This window comes from Nylanderia fulva, unplaced genomic scaffold (genome assembly GCF_048542155.1).
Source record: "Nylanderia fulva isolate GAGA-0341 unplaced genomic scaffold, ASM4854215v1 Scaffold1, whole genome shotgun sequence".
NCBI classification, from domain to species: domain Eukaryota; kingdom Metazoa; phylum Arthropoda; class Insecta; order Hymenoptera; family Formicidae; genus Nylanderia; species Nylanderia fulva.
In genome coordinates this window covers 1526941-1543540 of record NW_028189192.1, presented here as the reverse complement: position 1 = coordinate 1543540, position 16600 = coordinate 1526941, and the positions used below count along the sequence as shown (strand labels likewise).

Here is a 16600-nt window from a genome sequence, read left to right as displayed (position 1 = left end):
AATGTGCAGGATTTTCTCCGCCCAAAACAAAATACACAGTATCTTTGTATTCAAAAAACATTCTAAAATATCTATAAAAAAATTGATACCCCCGTATAGATATCAATTTTGTCACCGATGCATTGATGACAAGTTGAAAAATGCAGAAGGGATTTGATTACAAAAAAAAAAAATAAATAAAAATAGTATCTAAAATATATAATATATAAAATATATAAAAAAAAATAGAAAATAATATTATCAATTTGGGATTTGGATCGGCTTTCGTGATCTCGAATGTTGACCTCCGGAAATCGAGAATCTCGCTCGCGGCGAGTGCGTCTACCGGGTGTCCGGGTCGAATCGGCGATTCGACCAGGCGTCCAAGCGACTTGAACCCGGTTATTTTCGGCGACTCGCTATTTTAAGACGGTGCGCGCCGATGACGATGCGGGGTGTCGCGGAATCAGTTTACGAGGGAGCCTCGTCGAGGCGGGTCGTTTTCTCGTCGGAGACTCAGAGTCCGAGTCCTCATCCCGGACCTTCGGACCCTTTTTCGCTGAAGCGAGCGACGCGCCGCGGAAATTTATTCGGCGACTTCAATCACGAACCCGTGAGGATGTAATCGGGATCGTTGCCCGGAGATGATTCAACGAGGTCGACGCGTGCGATGGAGCGGAGGAAACGACCCTCGGAGGATCTGTGATCGGAATATACCATCTTTTTGGAGAGTGGACGATCTCCTACGGGAAGATGATCCATAAGAGTAGACGCAAATGGGGTTTGAAGCGACTTGCAGCGGCTCCGACCGACACGTGGCGGCGGGTCTGTCTCGTAATCGGGCTGTCTGGTGCACCAGCCGCGTAGACGTATACGTGTCTAAGTATAGCCGGGCGAAACGCGAGCATAAACGCAGAAATCAACCGAGTCTCAATGGACGTTTCGGTGATTACGCGGCGCGAAATCCTCGGCGGTGATCATCATCGATCCTGATCCTCCAATTTTACAATTTCTCCTCGTTCCAAGATACTTGGAATAAAATGACATTTGGGGGTAATCAAAATCCCCCTGATTCAGCGATTGGGACGACGATAAAAGCCGGAGAGGGACCCTCATATTAATTTCGATAAACGGACCGGCGTCTCGATTATTATAGTGATTTGGAGGTATAAAAGATTCTGATTCGTCTTGGAATGAAAGGAATTAAACTGGAATTTATTTATATATTTAATGTAAAAAATAATACAAAATTAAATTTTAATATATACAAAAATTGATACCCATGAGTATCAATTTTGTCATCAATGCATTGATGACAAGTTGAAAATTGCAGAAGGGATTTAATTACAAAAAAAAAAATAAAAAAAATAAAAATAGTATCTAAAATATATAATATATAAAACAAAATTAAATCTTAAAGAATTAGAAAAAAAATGTAATTATGCCTCCTGCTGGAGGAAATCCTGCGGACGCTCGAGTCTTTGACCTTCTGTCAATGAATGGATATACTTGAAATATGAAAAATGTGTCGAAACCTGTCGAAAGAAAAGAAGATCCAAAGAACCTTTGTATTCGGAAACCTCCTAAAATCTAACTATAGAGAGAATTCTCGATGCGCAGCAGCTGGTGTAAAAAAATTGTGAAAAAAAAAAAAAAACGCAGCCATAAATTGCTAAAGGGATGAAAAATTATGCGTCGCCGGAGGGGTTAATTTATATAAGAGACACGCTCGCGTGTTTGAAAGAAGTTTTCGTTTTTTGCCCTCGTACATCCGATCTGCGAGAAGAGTCCATCCGGGGAAAAAAACGAGGGGCATTTAATTAAAGATCCGCGTCCCCGAGGGTTTCAGGGAGATCGTCGATCATTTTTCGCGGGATCGTAAACAGTTTCACAATAGAATTTGTTAAACGGCCAAGTGGCTCGTCGTCCTCGTCGTCGTGTTTTCGATTCTCCGCGGACGAAACCGATATATACCAGATATTCCTGGGAAGAGAAACTCCCTGGAGAGGAGACGCGACGTTTTCCATTAAATTCACCCTCGACGTAATTCTCCATTAGACCAGGTCGGAGTAAGAGCTCGCGATCTTCTTATAAAAGAAGACTCTTTATATATACGAGCTGCCCGGTAATTACGCCATCGGTTTAACAATTGATCGTCTAGATTGAGATGCCAATTTCTTTTTTTAAAATATGATTTAAACAGTCCTTCGACATGCGTGTGTAGTTACATGATTTTAAAATTAGCTAGATAAAATTATATTAAAATATATAAATTATAAAAGGGATATTTTATCAAAATATATTCATGATCTTTTATCGCTTATTGCTCAAGTTCTACTAATTCAATATTTTTATGTGCTATTCTAAATAATTTAGTGAAGATAACATTTATTATCTAAGGTGTAGAGATGACGCGAAAATCTCTTTTCATCTAGATGATCATCTATATAATTTGATTTAGATAGCAGCAAACCCTGTATATTTATTTTTACATCTCTCAAGCGTGTAGGAAAATGCATTTTCCGTGGGAAAATCCGTCCGACTCAATTGAATAAAAAGACAGAGTCGAGAAGACAAAAACGTCGGTCTTCTTTGCAAAAGACGATTAGACATCCCGCGACTTATAATCCAATTTCTTTTTACGCTAGCCGAATGTCCTGAAAAAGAAAGTTCTAATACAAAAGACGAGCGATTCAAGCTGTGAATGAGCGAGCGAACTAATCCCACCGGAAGATAATCCTGTAGAACGAATCCCTTCCAGCCGACAATGCGGATTCCCGGCGTTGAGACTTGGCGGTCTCTCGCGAGAGACATTTCGCGCCCGTCAATAATCATAAATCGCGAGGAGGACAGGCTCGAGGACCCCTGAAGAGCCTCGCTATCTTTCCGGATTACGAGGGTGCTCGGTGAACCGGAAGCGCGATGACCGCGAATCGGTGACCCGGTGCGGAAGTGACGTCGTCGTCGTCGCCTGGATGGAGGCGGACAAACCGTCCCGATCGTCGGGCAGCAATCGCAGCTGGCAACGCGGAAGTTCTCGCACGCGAAGCGGAAGACGCCGGAAACGGAGGCGGAAGCCCTGGGGCGAGCGGATCATCGACTGGACCAGGGCGCTGGTGGCCTTTCTCTTCAGCAACGTCGGCATCGTCTGCCTGGTGGTGGGCTACACCATCGCGGGCGCCTTCCTCTTCGTCCACATCGAGAGCAAAACCACTTCCGACGTTGCTAATGATGTCATCAAACGGAGGAACCTGACGGCCGCCATTCTCTGGGAGCTAACGTCCAAGGTAAATCATTTATTTGCATCATCCTGGGTTTTTTGGTTGTGACAGTCTTAGAGCAAAATTATTTAGTTAAAGAAAAAAAAATATATATATATATATTAAATAAAATAATATAAATAAAAGGAAAATATACAAATGAAATTATTAAATAATTTAATATCATAATATAGCAAATTTTATAAACTTATATATATAATACAAAATCATTTAGTTAAAAAAAAATATATATATATATTAAATAAAATAATATAAATAAAAGGAAAATATAAAAATGAAAGTATTAAATAATTTAATATCATAATTTGTAATTAAATAATATAATATTATAATAGCAAATTTTATAAATTTATATTATATGTGTGTATTTAAAATAAAGATTGTCCTATTTTAAATTTATCTAATTGTAAGTGGAAATGGGATTATAAAGCGTTTCATCTGGATAACTTTAACATGATAATGCTTTTAAAAAGAACAATTTAGGATATAAAAACTTAAACTTTTATATATGTATTATTATACTTTTATTTTTTTTATCATTCTTCTTTTCTGAAAACAAGAATTTTTAGAAAAAGAGAATATTATTGCAAAAAGATGATATACTTTCTACATAAAGATAAAATGAAGCAATAATTTCATTTTTAGATGATTAATCAGACATTTTTAACCGGATAACAAAAAAATACACTGTCTCAGAACTAAATCTGGACCTGGCGCTCTTTTTACGACCACCCGGTTTCTTCCGTACGGATTTTCACACGTTTCTGTTTGGTTGAAATGTCAGTTTAATATTACGAGCGTCAGTTCCGGACTCGACGTATACAATAACAGAAACGATAATATCTACGTTAAAATATTAGATCCCGAGATGAGAAATTTGGGATTATTATAGATTTTCTATGCGTGTATGTGTGTACCTGGGAACAAATTTTTTATCTATAACAATATAAAATTATATAGAATTATATAAAATTATACATATAATCGCAAAATTATATATGAAATATGTCCATACTTAATTAGATACAAGTGCTTTTTATATATAATTATATAAATTTATATATATATATATATATATATATATATATATATAAATAAGTATTTCTTCACGAATATAAATATATGTTTCATATATAATTTGACATGATAATATATGAACCCTTATAATTTATACATAAATTTATATAATTATGTATAAAAATGGACATATTCCACATATAATTTTACGATTATATGTATAATTATATAATTATTTATATATAATTATATATACAATTTTTTCCCAGGCATGTATATGTGTTTATTATAACATCGCCGATGGCGCAATTTCATTCCCCTTCATTAATATTCTGACGTTGCTGATATTGCACGTAGGAAAATGTGTTCTCGGAGAAGCTGTGGAAGGCAAAGGTGAGGGACATTCTCGAGAGTTACCAGAAGAAGGTGGTGTCATCCATAAAAGATGGTTACGACGGCGTGGAGGAAAATAAGTGGACCTTCGCCGGCGCCTTTCTGTATTCTCTCACTGTGATAACGACTATCGGTGAGTGCTCCGATTTCCTTATCTGTTCTTTCTCTCCTTGTCATCGTGCATACACTCTTCGAATTTCAGCCCTTAGCCCTATTCGAGAAAAAAAATATTTTGCATTTTATTTTATTCCATTTCTTCGATTCATTTCTTTTTATCCACTGCGAACAGAGTTGTGCTTAGATGATTTTCAAATTAGCTGGATAAAGATGAGATAAAAATATGTAAATTTATCTTAGATAAGATGAAGATGATTTTGTTTTAAATATATTTAGATAAAATTATATGGCGATTCATCTAGATAATTTTCTTCTTATCGCTTACTGCTTAAGTTCTACTATTTAAATATTTTTATGCGCTATGATTCTAAACCAAAATTATCTGAAAATGATTCTAGATAATATAGTAAAGACAATACTTTTTTCACCTAAGATGCAGATATAGATAATACAAATTTTTATTATCTATATAAAGATAAGATGATGCCAAAGTCATCTAGATGATCATCTATATAATTTTATTTAGATAACAGCAAACACTGTCTGCGAAACTGAACGAATTACGTTCTTCAAATTTAGTTATTCGATTAAAAAAAATAATAATGTTATAAATAATAATGTCGTTTAAATATTTTACGTTTATTTTATTTATACAAAAAATCTGCACAGATCTGTCAAAAGGATCCTCTTAATTTAAGAGAAAAATTCTCTAAAGGAATATTCTTTAATTAGATATTCGTAACATGCAAGAATATAAACTTAATAGAATGTTTTTTATCAGTATATTATTTGAAAAATTATTAATTGTGATAACAAAAAACAGTCTTATAAATGGAAATTTGTTATTTATTGCATACTATACCCTTCACAAGTTTGGAAACACTTTACATTTGACAGTTAAACAATCGCATGGCAGCGATCTGTCATAAATAAAAATATCATTTAAATAAATATTTTACAATTTATTGATACAACAAATCTACACTTTTTGTGTTGAACTATTTTTAATAATTTCAATTTATTGTTAACGTATTTCGCCTTTTAATTTTGACATAATTATCTAATTTATTTTAACTTTGTATTGCGACTTTTTATTTACTTTTTTATTTATTATTATTGTTTTATTGCGCACTGAAGAAGACTAAGTATAGTTCGAAACGTTTGAAATTAAGAATATTAGAGTTTATATTGTAATTGGTTTTTTAAATTAAAATTTTTCCAAGTTTTGAAATAATTTTTTATTGCTCGTTTCACATGGCCTCGTAATATTTAATAAGTCATCATTGTGTTTGTCTACACAGATCGTTGTCATACGATTGTTTAACTGTAAAATGTAAGGTGTTTCCAAACTTATGGAGGTACTGTATTTTATATTTGATTTCTTCGATTCATTTTTTTAATCCTCTGCGAAACTGAACAAACTACGTAATCGCGCGATACAATCCGCGTTCGTCTCTCGCGAATGAAAAAAAAAACGCGTTTAGAGGAAGCTCTTGAAAAATGTAGACAATTTACTCCCTGCCGGATACTTGGCCGTACTAAACAGAGCGCGCTTATTTGCGCTCTTAATGCCCCGGCTAATGCCCACTTTTCTCGTCGCGTCTGATAAATCTCCTTAAGTTAAGATAAAGGCTCTTGTGTCGGCTATGAAGGAAGAAACGTTAGGAAATATAAGCAGGCGAAGGGGTGAAGCTTCAGTTCTTTTTTATTCGACGATAAATCAAGTTGACTCTCTTCATATTCTTTTTTTCTCTCTGTTTTTAATCATGCCTTATTAAATAATTTATTTGCGAATTGTCGGAAAATTGTGCACGTTTGTGGATTTAATACTTTAATCATCTTCGTTATTGCACGGGAGAAAAATATTTTGTAATTTCGTCGCAAGATGAATAATCTTGTGGGTGTATATATTTTCGCGTATCCAGGGTATGTAAATGAACATTCGTACCACAATGTGGTACAAGAAAAATTCGGCTGGGATCTCGAGCGAGCAATATGCGTCCCCAAATAAGCAGCCGTGTCCGAAAACACAGGAAAGGAATTTAAATTGTAAAAAAAAAAAAAAAAAAAAAAAATAAACCGCACGGGGTCCAGAAAGCTGAAAAATATATACATAAATCTCGCGCTGTCCGAAATATATTAGTTGAGAAGAAGAATTGACCAAAAATAAAGATGAAAGAGAGAAAGAGCACAATGATAATAATACATTCGTCAAATCTCTATTTTTGACGATCATTTATATCCATTTATATCTATTTATATCTGTTGTTAATCCTTTTTCCTATTTCAAACACTTAATATTTCAAAGGAGTTTTAAATCGAAGTTCTTTAAATATACAAAATATTAATAATTGCTTCGTCGTGATAAAATCTCCCGGGACACAATTATATATAAAGCTCTTTCGGTAAGCAGATTATCGACGAGAAAGAAAGCGCAGACCTGATCCGGGATTTTCCAGTCGATTGCGCGAAATAAACTAATAGATTTACGTAGAGAGTTGGAATATATTTTTTTTCTATTTCAATTTTATCGAATTAAGAAAAACTCGAACTGCGTATCTTTTACAAATGTATATCGGTCTTTCAATTTTTGTATCGACTTCTAGAATGCTTCTTTGGATTCCTTTTCGAAACTTGAGAAAAAAAAAAAACATTTAATTCGAGATACGAAAATATCGAAAAAATACAGGTCCCGCGCTTTTTCGCAAATTGCAACGTTTTTATTGTTTGGAGTCCAATAAAAACGAGCGTAAATGAATTTCCACGAACGTGGAAAGTGACTCGCCAAAGTTTTCAGCGCTCTTAATTTCCCGCTGGAAAGCGCTATATATTTCTCGCGAATCGATGGAGAACAATTAAGATTTAACCGGCGGTTAAAACGAGCCAACTAAAAGCGGAAGCTCGTCGAGACTATCGATTTTCATGCAAGCACATTTCGCCCCTTTTCTTCCCTTTCGTTTTCCCTCGAGAGATGCGCCGAAAAAGATCGAATTACCGGCATCGGGGCGGAAGAATCGACGTGAAACGACGGACGAGTTATATTCAGGCCACGAGAATGGTATCCTGAGACTCGAGCGGGATTTATCATATTCCTGGAGCCGCGCACACGCGACTATGAAAGGATAAAGTGATATTAATGACTTTAACGTGATGGCGGCTTTGTTTTCGGTGTTCCGCGGCTTGCTGGGGCCAGTATGTGCGCAAAGAATATAAATCATGATTATCGTGGCGAAATTACGCGAAAGGAATTGCGTAATTCGCGTAACTTTTAGCGTGAAAATATCTAAAAGTATATATTCGCGCGATCTCTATCTCGAAATTTTTATTTTCTTCTAGACCTACTGATCGACAACAAATTAAACTCCAATCTCGAGATTTTTATTTTTTTAATATGTAATATCGATCAGTGAAAAAAATTAAAATCTTGAGATCAAGATTATAATTTTTTTACGTAGATCTTATTGATCAGCATTTTTTTATAATGATGCTATTTAATTTTATAATGATGATATTTAATACAAGATAATATGGGGTCTCAAAAGTATCAAATGTCTTTTTAATAGTAGATCAGAGTCACTGATTAAAGATGAAGACAATTTTTCTTCAACGAAAATGTCGATTGTGCATCGATAATTTCTAAATTAACAGTTAAAAAGGGCTTTTCGCAAATTATGTGGAACTTTGTGGAATTAAAAAGTTAACAAAACTACTTCCTCAGTTAATTTTAAGTGAAATTTATATCAATAGAATTTTAATTTCAGACATTTAGTTATAAAGACACATGATGGAAAAAATTGAAAATTTGTGAAAAATTATGACATTTTTCAACATTTTAAGAAAAGAAATCCAAATTTGCCAGAAAGAATCGGTTATTTAAAGAACATGCAGAGATTTTGACAAATATCAATCAAAATGTCGCTTTAATAAGTGAAATTAATTTAAATACTTTGTCGTTACAACATAATTCAACAATTATAATAATAAATAATTATAATACTACCGAATATACAATATAATTAAACCACTGATAATTTATGTAATTTTGATGAGATTCACGATGATTATATTGTCCGAAAATATATTATGTCTCAATAATTATGGCACCCGCAATTAGGGTGTATCGACGATAGTCTCGCACTATTTTGGGGCGATCAAACGCGCGGAATCGATAAAAAAATTTTATATTTTCGTTCGCGAGAATTATTTTCAATCTCCGATATTATTCAGGTCGTCGTGTTCTCGATAGTCGGCGCAGCGCGAAGTCGATCATTTTGGATTAACATAGAATTAATTAACGATACGGAATATTCGATACCCGACGAGTTGCGCGGTCTCCGCGAAATTGCAATCATAAATCGATGAACTGTGCGTTAGTCAATTAATACTAAAACTGTCGCGCAATTCAATTGGCGACGCTGCAGCATTTAATAAATAAATTAATTAGCTGCTCTCTTTTTGTGCATATGTGTACGTGTATATGTGTGCGATTACGATATTACATATTTGCTCTCTTATATTGTCGATTATTTTGATGAAACAAAAATTTAAAAATTTAGCGCATGTTTGGGGGAAGTATTGAGAGAGAGAGAGAGAGAGAGAGAGAGAGAGAGAGAGAGAAATAGAGGATGGGGAGGAGAGATAATAAAAAGCGAGTGTTTTATTAAAAATATATAAATATATATAATTACGCGTGCAAAGCAAAATTATATTATTCTTTGATAAATAATCTTAAAAGTTGCAACGCATGTATGAAAATTATTACAAGCAATATATAAAAATATTAATTCTATATTAATTATATATTATATATTAATTAATAATATAATTGATATATATTTATATATATATATATATATATATATATATATATCAATTAATAATATAATTAATTATATATAATATATAATTATATATTTATATCAATTAATAATATAATTAATATATAATTAATTATATATTAATTAATGGTGCATTAAAATTCAATATTTAAATCTTTGACAGAAAAGAGAGAAACGAACAAAAAATATAATTTTTACAATCTTATATAGAATCTTCATGAAAATACCTATACATTTTCATTACTCACGCCCATCCATACGTCTGCTACGCCGCACGGCTCGCGTGAGACTGATCATGTGATTATCAGTCTCGCAATCACAATATCTCGCGCAAGACGTGCAGCGATGCAACGTGGTTGCTGCATGGAGATGTGCAAGTATCTGGAAATGCGGTTATTTTAATCGAAAGATTCTTGTAGAATATTCTGTTTTTTTTTGTTCGCATTTTCTGTTTAAGATTTATTATTAAATTTTTATGCATTGTATAATTAATTAATATACATATTTCTATGCATATACATTACAATTATTTTTTATGCGCATGCATTGCAATTTTTGAGATTTTATTATCAAAGAACAATACAATCTTCCTTTGCGCGCATAATATTTGAGGAGATTAAACAAAATGAGAAAAGAAAATACAATATATATTTATATGTATATATATTTATAATTATATTTATTAGAAATATATAAATTAAAAATATTTATTAATTTATTAAAAATATATATATGTCGAAATAATATTTTTACACGTTAAACAGTATCTCATTTCTCGATTCGCTAGACTCTTCTAATCTTTGAAGACACTCAAATTGACACAAATTATGGCCTTTTATTATCTGTCATCTCACATGATATCCCGCTATCTTGTGGCATCTTGCAGCGCAAATAACCGACATTAATAAAACCGATGGAAAGCGGTAGATTCGTCGTACGGTTTGATGAAAATCGCGAAATTGAATCGCCACGCTCGCATTTTTCCCTCGCATTCGATATCCTTCACGGAATCGCATATCGTTGTCGAAAACTGCCTGGCTTGCGACGAATCTACGGCTGGCTGTCGAGGACTTTATTAGCCCGGAAATTAATTAACGCGCGCGTCACGATTGCTCGATCTCTCGGGATCGAGAAAGCTCGTTCGTTCGTTCGTTCGTTCGTTCGTTCGTCGATGGTCACCATCAAGATCGACATTCGCTGGCAATTAATTTCTTCAGCGTCGTCCTGCAGATTGAGTTAGCAGTTAATCTTCCGGACGCGCCTAATGGCCAAAATATTCGACGATGGCTGACGAGTACATTTGCATTTTCTGTTAGAACATTCTCGATATTTTTTTTTCTTTGGGACATATGTACGCACAATTTAATAATAATATATTTATAAATAATAATTGTTATAAATGATATATATATAATTTATTTTTAATAAAATATTAATTATTTTCCATATATCAATATTTATTATATAAATTATATAATAAATATTAATATATAAATATTATAAATATTAATATATAAATATTATAATATGTAAATATTATATATATTTTATAAATGTTATACAATTATATAATATAATAAATAATTAATAATATTTCTTGTAAATAAATATAATTGACAATTGTGTATAAATGATATATATATATATATATATATATATATATAATTTATTTTTAATAAAATATTAATTATTTTCCATATATCAATATTTATTATATAAATTATATAATAAATATTAATATATAAATATTATAATATGTAAATATTATATATATTTTATAAATGTTATACAATTATATAATAAATAATTAATAATATTTCTTGTAAATGAATATAATTGACAATTGTATCGGTCGACAAATGAGATATTAAGATTGAAGAAAATGCTATTACAGTAGAGTGACTTGTTAATGGCTTTTGATATCTCTCCTCGCGATATCCTCACGTCAGTTAACGGCTCGAAATGTATGCAAACCAAATATGCTCCCGCATACATTTGCGTTAACCGCATTTACTTGGGGCAACTCCTTAAACTTTGGTCCCGCGACCCCGACAAGAGGGTGCAAGGGAAACGGATTAACATAAAGAAATGTCCGGGGAATATATTATGCCGTCGGTGCATTTTCCGAACATATTCGCATGTGCCGTAACAGAAGTTTCCTGTCGCGAAGGAATATTCGATTGACGAAAACTCGCCGGAAAATCTGATTAAATTCTCGAGGAAACGGAAAGAAACCGTCCGAGTATGACATGTCGTCTCCTCTTTCGCGAGTTTTTCGAATATTCTCTCTCCATCTTACCCCGAAAAAAATCGGGTCAATGCTGTTGAATTGATAATCGATCTACTTATATCCCAGCCATCGAGAAAACGAAGGTCGTAGTCCCTGTAATCGACTTAACCGAGATATTTTCAGGAAGCTATCTTCCGCCGCAAAGCTGAAGCGTATTGCTTTGTCGTATTACTTTGCGAATATACGAGAGATTTTGCGAGCGTCGAGCGTAAAGCGGACACGAGAATTTCTTGCCTGGGCAAGTGCTGTATTCTCGCGTTATTCATGTAATCTCCATATTTTGATTCATATCCAAATCTCGCGGCACTAGAGCAAGAAAGTATTCCATTATGCGTATTTATTCTCCTAGCACAACGGCTATCTCCTCGACTTTAAATAATTGTTCAGAATTATATGACATATCTTCGACGATACATATTCCATTATAAATAATATATATTATAATATACAATATTATTATATATAATATATATTATAATAATAATATAATATTATATATTATATTTATACTATAATATATTATATATTATTATACATATATTATAATATTATATATTATATATTTATATTATATTAATAATATTATAATTATAATATATAATGTATATTATAACATATATAATATACATTATAATATATATATATATATATATACATATAAAAATATCTATTATAATATAAATATTATAATATATGTATATTATAATATATATATATATATACATATAATAATATCTATTATAATATAAAATATTATTTAAAATTGTGCATGTAAAATGATATATAATATATATAAGAAATGGTATATTCTCACGATTTTATTTTAAAATTAAATCGAAATCCGTGGACAAGATTTTGCCGCGAAAACCATTCGATTTCGGTGCTGGTGAATTATATGACGCGAAGTGTGAAATTACACCGGGGAGAGTTTAAACGCGATCGCGACCGCGATATCGCGCCTCTCGCGACCGAAGTGGATAAGAAATTTCCCCGCCGGGAAAATACGGCGTGAAAACCCCGCTCGCTCTCTTTCCTTTTCGCGTAATGGGATGCCGACGTCCTGCGCGCGTCGACACCAAAAATCTCTTCTTATCGCGCTCGCAGCGGAATGCAAGAGAATGCGCGCTGAAGAATAGAATTAAATTCAATTAAGAGTCATAAAATGTAGAATTGTATGTGTATAAGCGAAGAATGAAATACATCATTTAAAGAAAGATCTCGGAAAATTATCGGAGATACTTCCTTTTTTATTTTTAAGTAGAAAACAATTTTTATTAAATAAATTGCACATATATATGTATATATATTATATTATATAAAAATTGCAATAATAGTCTTCTCTTATCGCGCGTTGAAGATCGCACGACTTTGTAAGTAATTCCTTTTCATCTCTTTGAGAGTTTCCGACGTAAGGATTGAGCACAAAAGCGCACATTTTTCTCCGCAAAGGATTTCAGAAGTCTACTTCTCACTTTTTAACGTAGAGACGCTCACTTCCCTCTTTACTCTCCTCTTTTCTTCTCGGGCCGGAACAAGGATTAACGGGTGTGCCAAGTTTTCGGCAGCAGACGAGAGATGATGGGGTGTGGCTGATGATGGACGGGAAGAGATCTTTTAATTAATTCCGGAAGCTCCTCGACCTTTATTCCGAGTGCGTTTATGGTCCCGATATCAACCCCCAAAAGGGTCGGGCATCCCAAAGCGAGCAACCCCGTAGAGATCGATTCGACGAGCTGAGCTCGAACAAAGTCAGCTGATGACGGTGCGCGAAATTTCGGGGGTGCCCGAAAGTTGACCACCATAGGGGTCATATATATCAAAATGAATTAGTCTTGATTTTTTCACTCTTTTGAAATAGAATAAAGCTTATATATATATAATATATATATATATATATATATATATATATATATATATAAGCTTTATTCTATTTCAAAAGAGTGAAAAAATCAAGACTAATTATACGAGAATATATATATATATATATATATATATATATATATGTATGTATGTATTTAATTATTTCCAACGTCCGTACTTTTGCTTATTATTTCATTCAAGTATATTCAATGTGAATACTCTCTCTATTTGATTTTTTCCAGGTTTTAGAATAATTATTTTCATAATTAATAAATAATTATTTCAATAATTATTTTTCGCTTTAACTCGTCGTGGAAATTAAATATATATTATAATATTCCGCAAATAAAAATAATATTCAAAAGACGATGTGCAAACTGGCGTCTCTCGCGAAAAGACGCCACAGTGCGTTTCTTTTTTAATTATTACAAGCATAAATGCATTAAAATTGCGCGATTAAATGAAAATCCTGTCGAATCCTTGCAATTTGCAAAGAATATTTTATTTAATATTAAAGGAATATTAAAGCTTGAAAATGTTAAAAAGTATATTATACGAGACCGAAGCCGCGCGGCTCTTATGGCAGTCACCTTTTTATATACTCCGCTTTTATATATAACCCCTTTTAATCTTAATGCTATCAAGGCTCGGGAGCAGCCAATTAAAATAAGCCGTCGGCTAATTTGTTTAAAGGGTGTCGGGGAGAAATTCTTTGAAACTGGGTAACTTACGAGGAGCAGCGGTATAATTAGTGCAGTTTAAAAAGAAGAAGAGCATCCAACTACTTATTCCTAATTTACTACCGAAAATTCCCAACGCAATATTTTACATCCGACGCAAGCATACACACATAATAAAGTTCGCTTCGAATTCAAATTAATTTAGTCGCGTTAAAGGATATATCTCTCTCAATCATCTTTTTCACATATCGATTAACACTTTTGTCCGCGAATTATCGAGAGTATCAATATAGTGTTGCGAAGCGACTACGATGAGATATAAATCAAGCGTGATAGCGATTGTCCTGACAGGGTGGGATAATTAATATTCAGGAGGAATCATTTCGCCGTTAAACTTCTCGACAAGCTGATAAATTAGCGTCGCGACGAATTCGCCAGCGATAATTGATCGAGACGCAAGAGACACGTCGTCATCATCATCGTCTTCGTCGTCGTCGTCCTCGAAGAAATAAACGCGCGCGCGTCCGCGAAGAATATCGGTTTCCGTATTTTTGGTTAATCGCCAATAATTCCCTGGCCTGAAGCCCGACACGACCGGACTAATGTCCCTGATACGTCGCACACGTGATACCTGTTACGTGCTCGGCAAGACAAGCGTGTGTCGTTATGCCGATAATGCCACATCCGCATCCACCGAAACGCTTTGACATTCCGCTCCGACAATTAATCATCCCCCGGTATCGATCATCCGTGTTTCCCGAAACTAATCTTCTGGGGGGAAAAAAAAAAGACGCGAAATTTTCGGCCTTTTCATCTTTCCTTCGCATACACATTTCCAATAAAATTTAAAATCAATTATTAAACCCAATTATTTATAAAAAGCGAAATTTGGATAGCAATTTGGATTAATAAAAATTAAAATTCTATATTTTTGTTGAGAGAAAGATATACATATAATTTTCCATTTTTCAAATTTTCGGAACTCTTTGCTTCACTCTTTCGCAACAAATTAATTTTAAATTCATTTATTATAGATTATTATTATTGATATTTGTTAGTATTGTTTTTGTATAATAATTAAAATTGTTATTTAAATAATCATTAATTATTTTAAGTGTTTTGAGTTTTCTCTTATTCTATATATGTATTTTATTTTAAATTGTAAATTTTATTTGACACATTTTTTATTTGAAAATGTATTTTAAATTAAATCAAATTATTATTTAAAATTGCAAGTTGAATTAAATTTTACGCTTTATTCAACTTCTAAATGTGTCAACGTATGTTGTCGAATAATTTAATTGTTGTTTTTTTAAATACTCATATTATTTAAAAAATAAATTAAATTAAGCACACGTATACATACATAAAAATAGAAGAAAGTTTGAAGCAAAATAATTATCAGAGGTTGTGAAAAATAAATGAAATTATTATAAACTATTTATTATTAGTGTTTATTAATATTACTTTATATAATAGTAATTTACAAATTTTATTTTAAATTCTAAATTTTATTTTATATTTTTTTCTGCATGTGTGTAAAATTTATTTTAAATTAAATTAAATTATTAATAAACTGCAAAAATTCAACTAAAGCTTGAGCTTTATTTTCGATTTAAATTCTAAATTATTCAAAATTGTCTGTGAAAATAAATCAGCCTGTTGATTTAATTTTTTCCTTTTAAGTGCTATATACATATTATTGAAAATATATGAAATTAATTAAATTAAGCGTACACACGTACACAAACGTACACAACGAAATGAAAGTTTGAAGTAAGTTTGAAGCGGAAATAGTTGTGAGAGACTGCGCGGAAAAACAGGACGGGATGTTACGTATGCTTATACATTCCCCACGGCTGGTTTACGTTAATTTATTTACATCAATTAACGATGTCTCGGCTGCGTTTAGCTCGACTTGAAATTAAACGGGACGCCGGGATGATTCGGCATGTTTCGGGGGCCGTTTAAACACACACACTTCGAATCCCCGTCGCAAATGGAAATGGAACGAGGGATGACGAGTGCATGTATCATGTTAATTTATGTCGTGCGGCGCGTTGCACTAAATCAAACATGGAAGCGAAAGAGGATAAAATCGGGCGATTCCCGGCCTGCCAAAATTGTCAGTTAACGAAAATGATA

General features: G+C 32.8%; 1 protein-coding gene across 4 annotated transcripts in view; it reads left to right on the top strand.

Annotated features, from left to right (window-relative positions):
* Positions 1-210: 210 nt before the first annotated feature.
* LOC114931389 (TWiK family of potassium channels protein 18) overlaps positions 211-16600 on the top strand; it is a 71162-nt gene continuing 54772 nt past the window's right edge. Inside the window, exons 1-3 of one of the 4 annotated variants that reach the window (XM_085487783.1) lie at positions 211-1145; positions 2741-3266; positions 4635-4803. In XM_085487783.1, coding sequence (XP_085343909.1) covers positions 2955-3266; positions 4635-4803 — 481 coding nt within the window. In that variant the 5' untranslated portion in view covers positions 211-1145; positions 2741-2954. Of the gene's footprint in view, positions 3267-4634; positions 4804-16600 lie in introns of all 4 variants that reach the window. The other 3 variants (XM_085487756.1, XM_085487736.1, XM_085487711.1) reach the window with 3 other exon arrangements.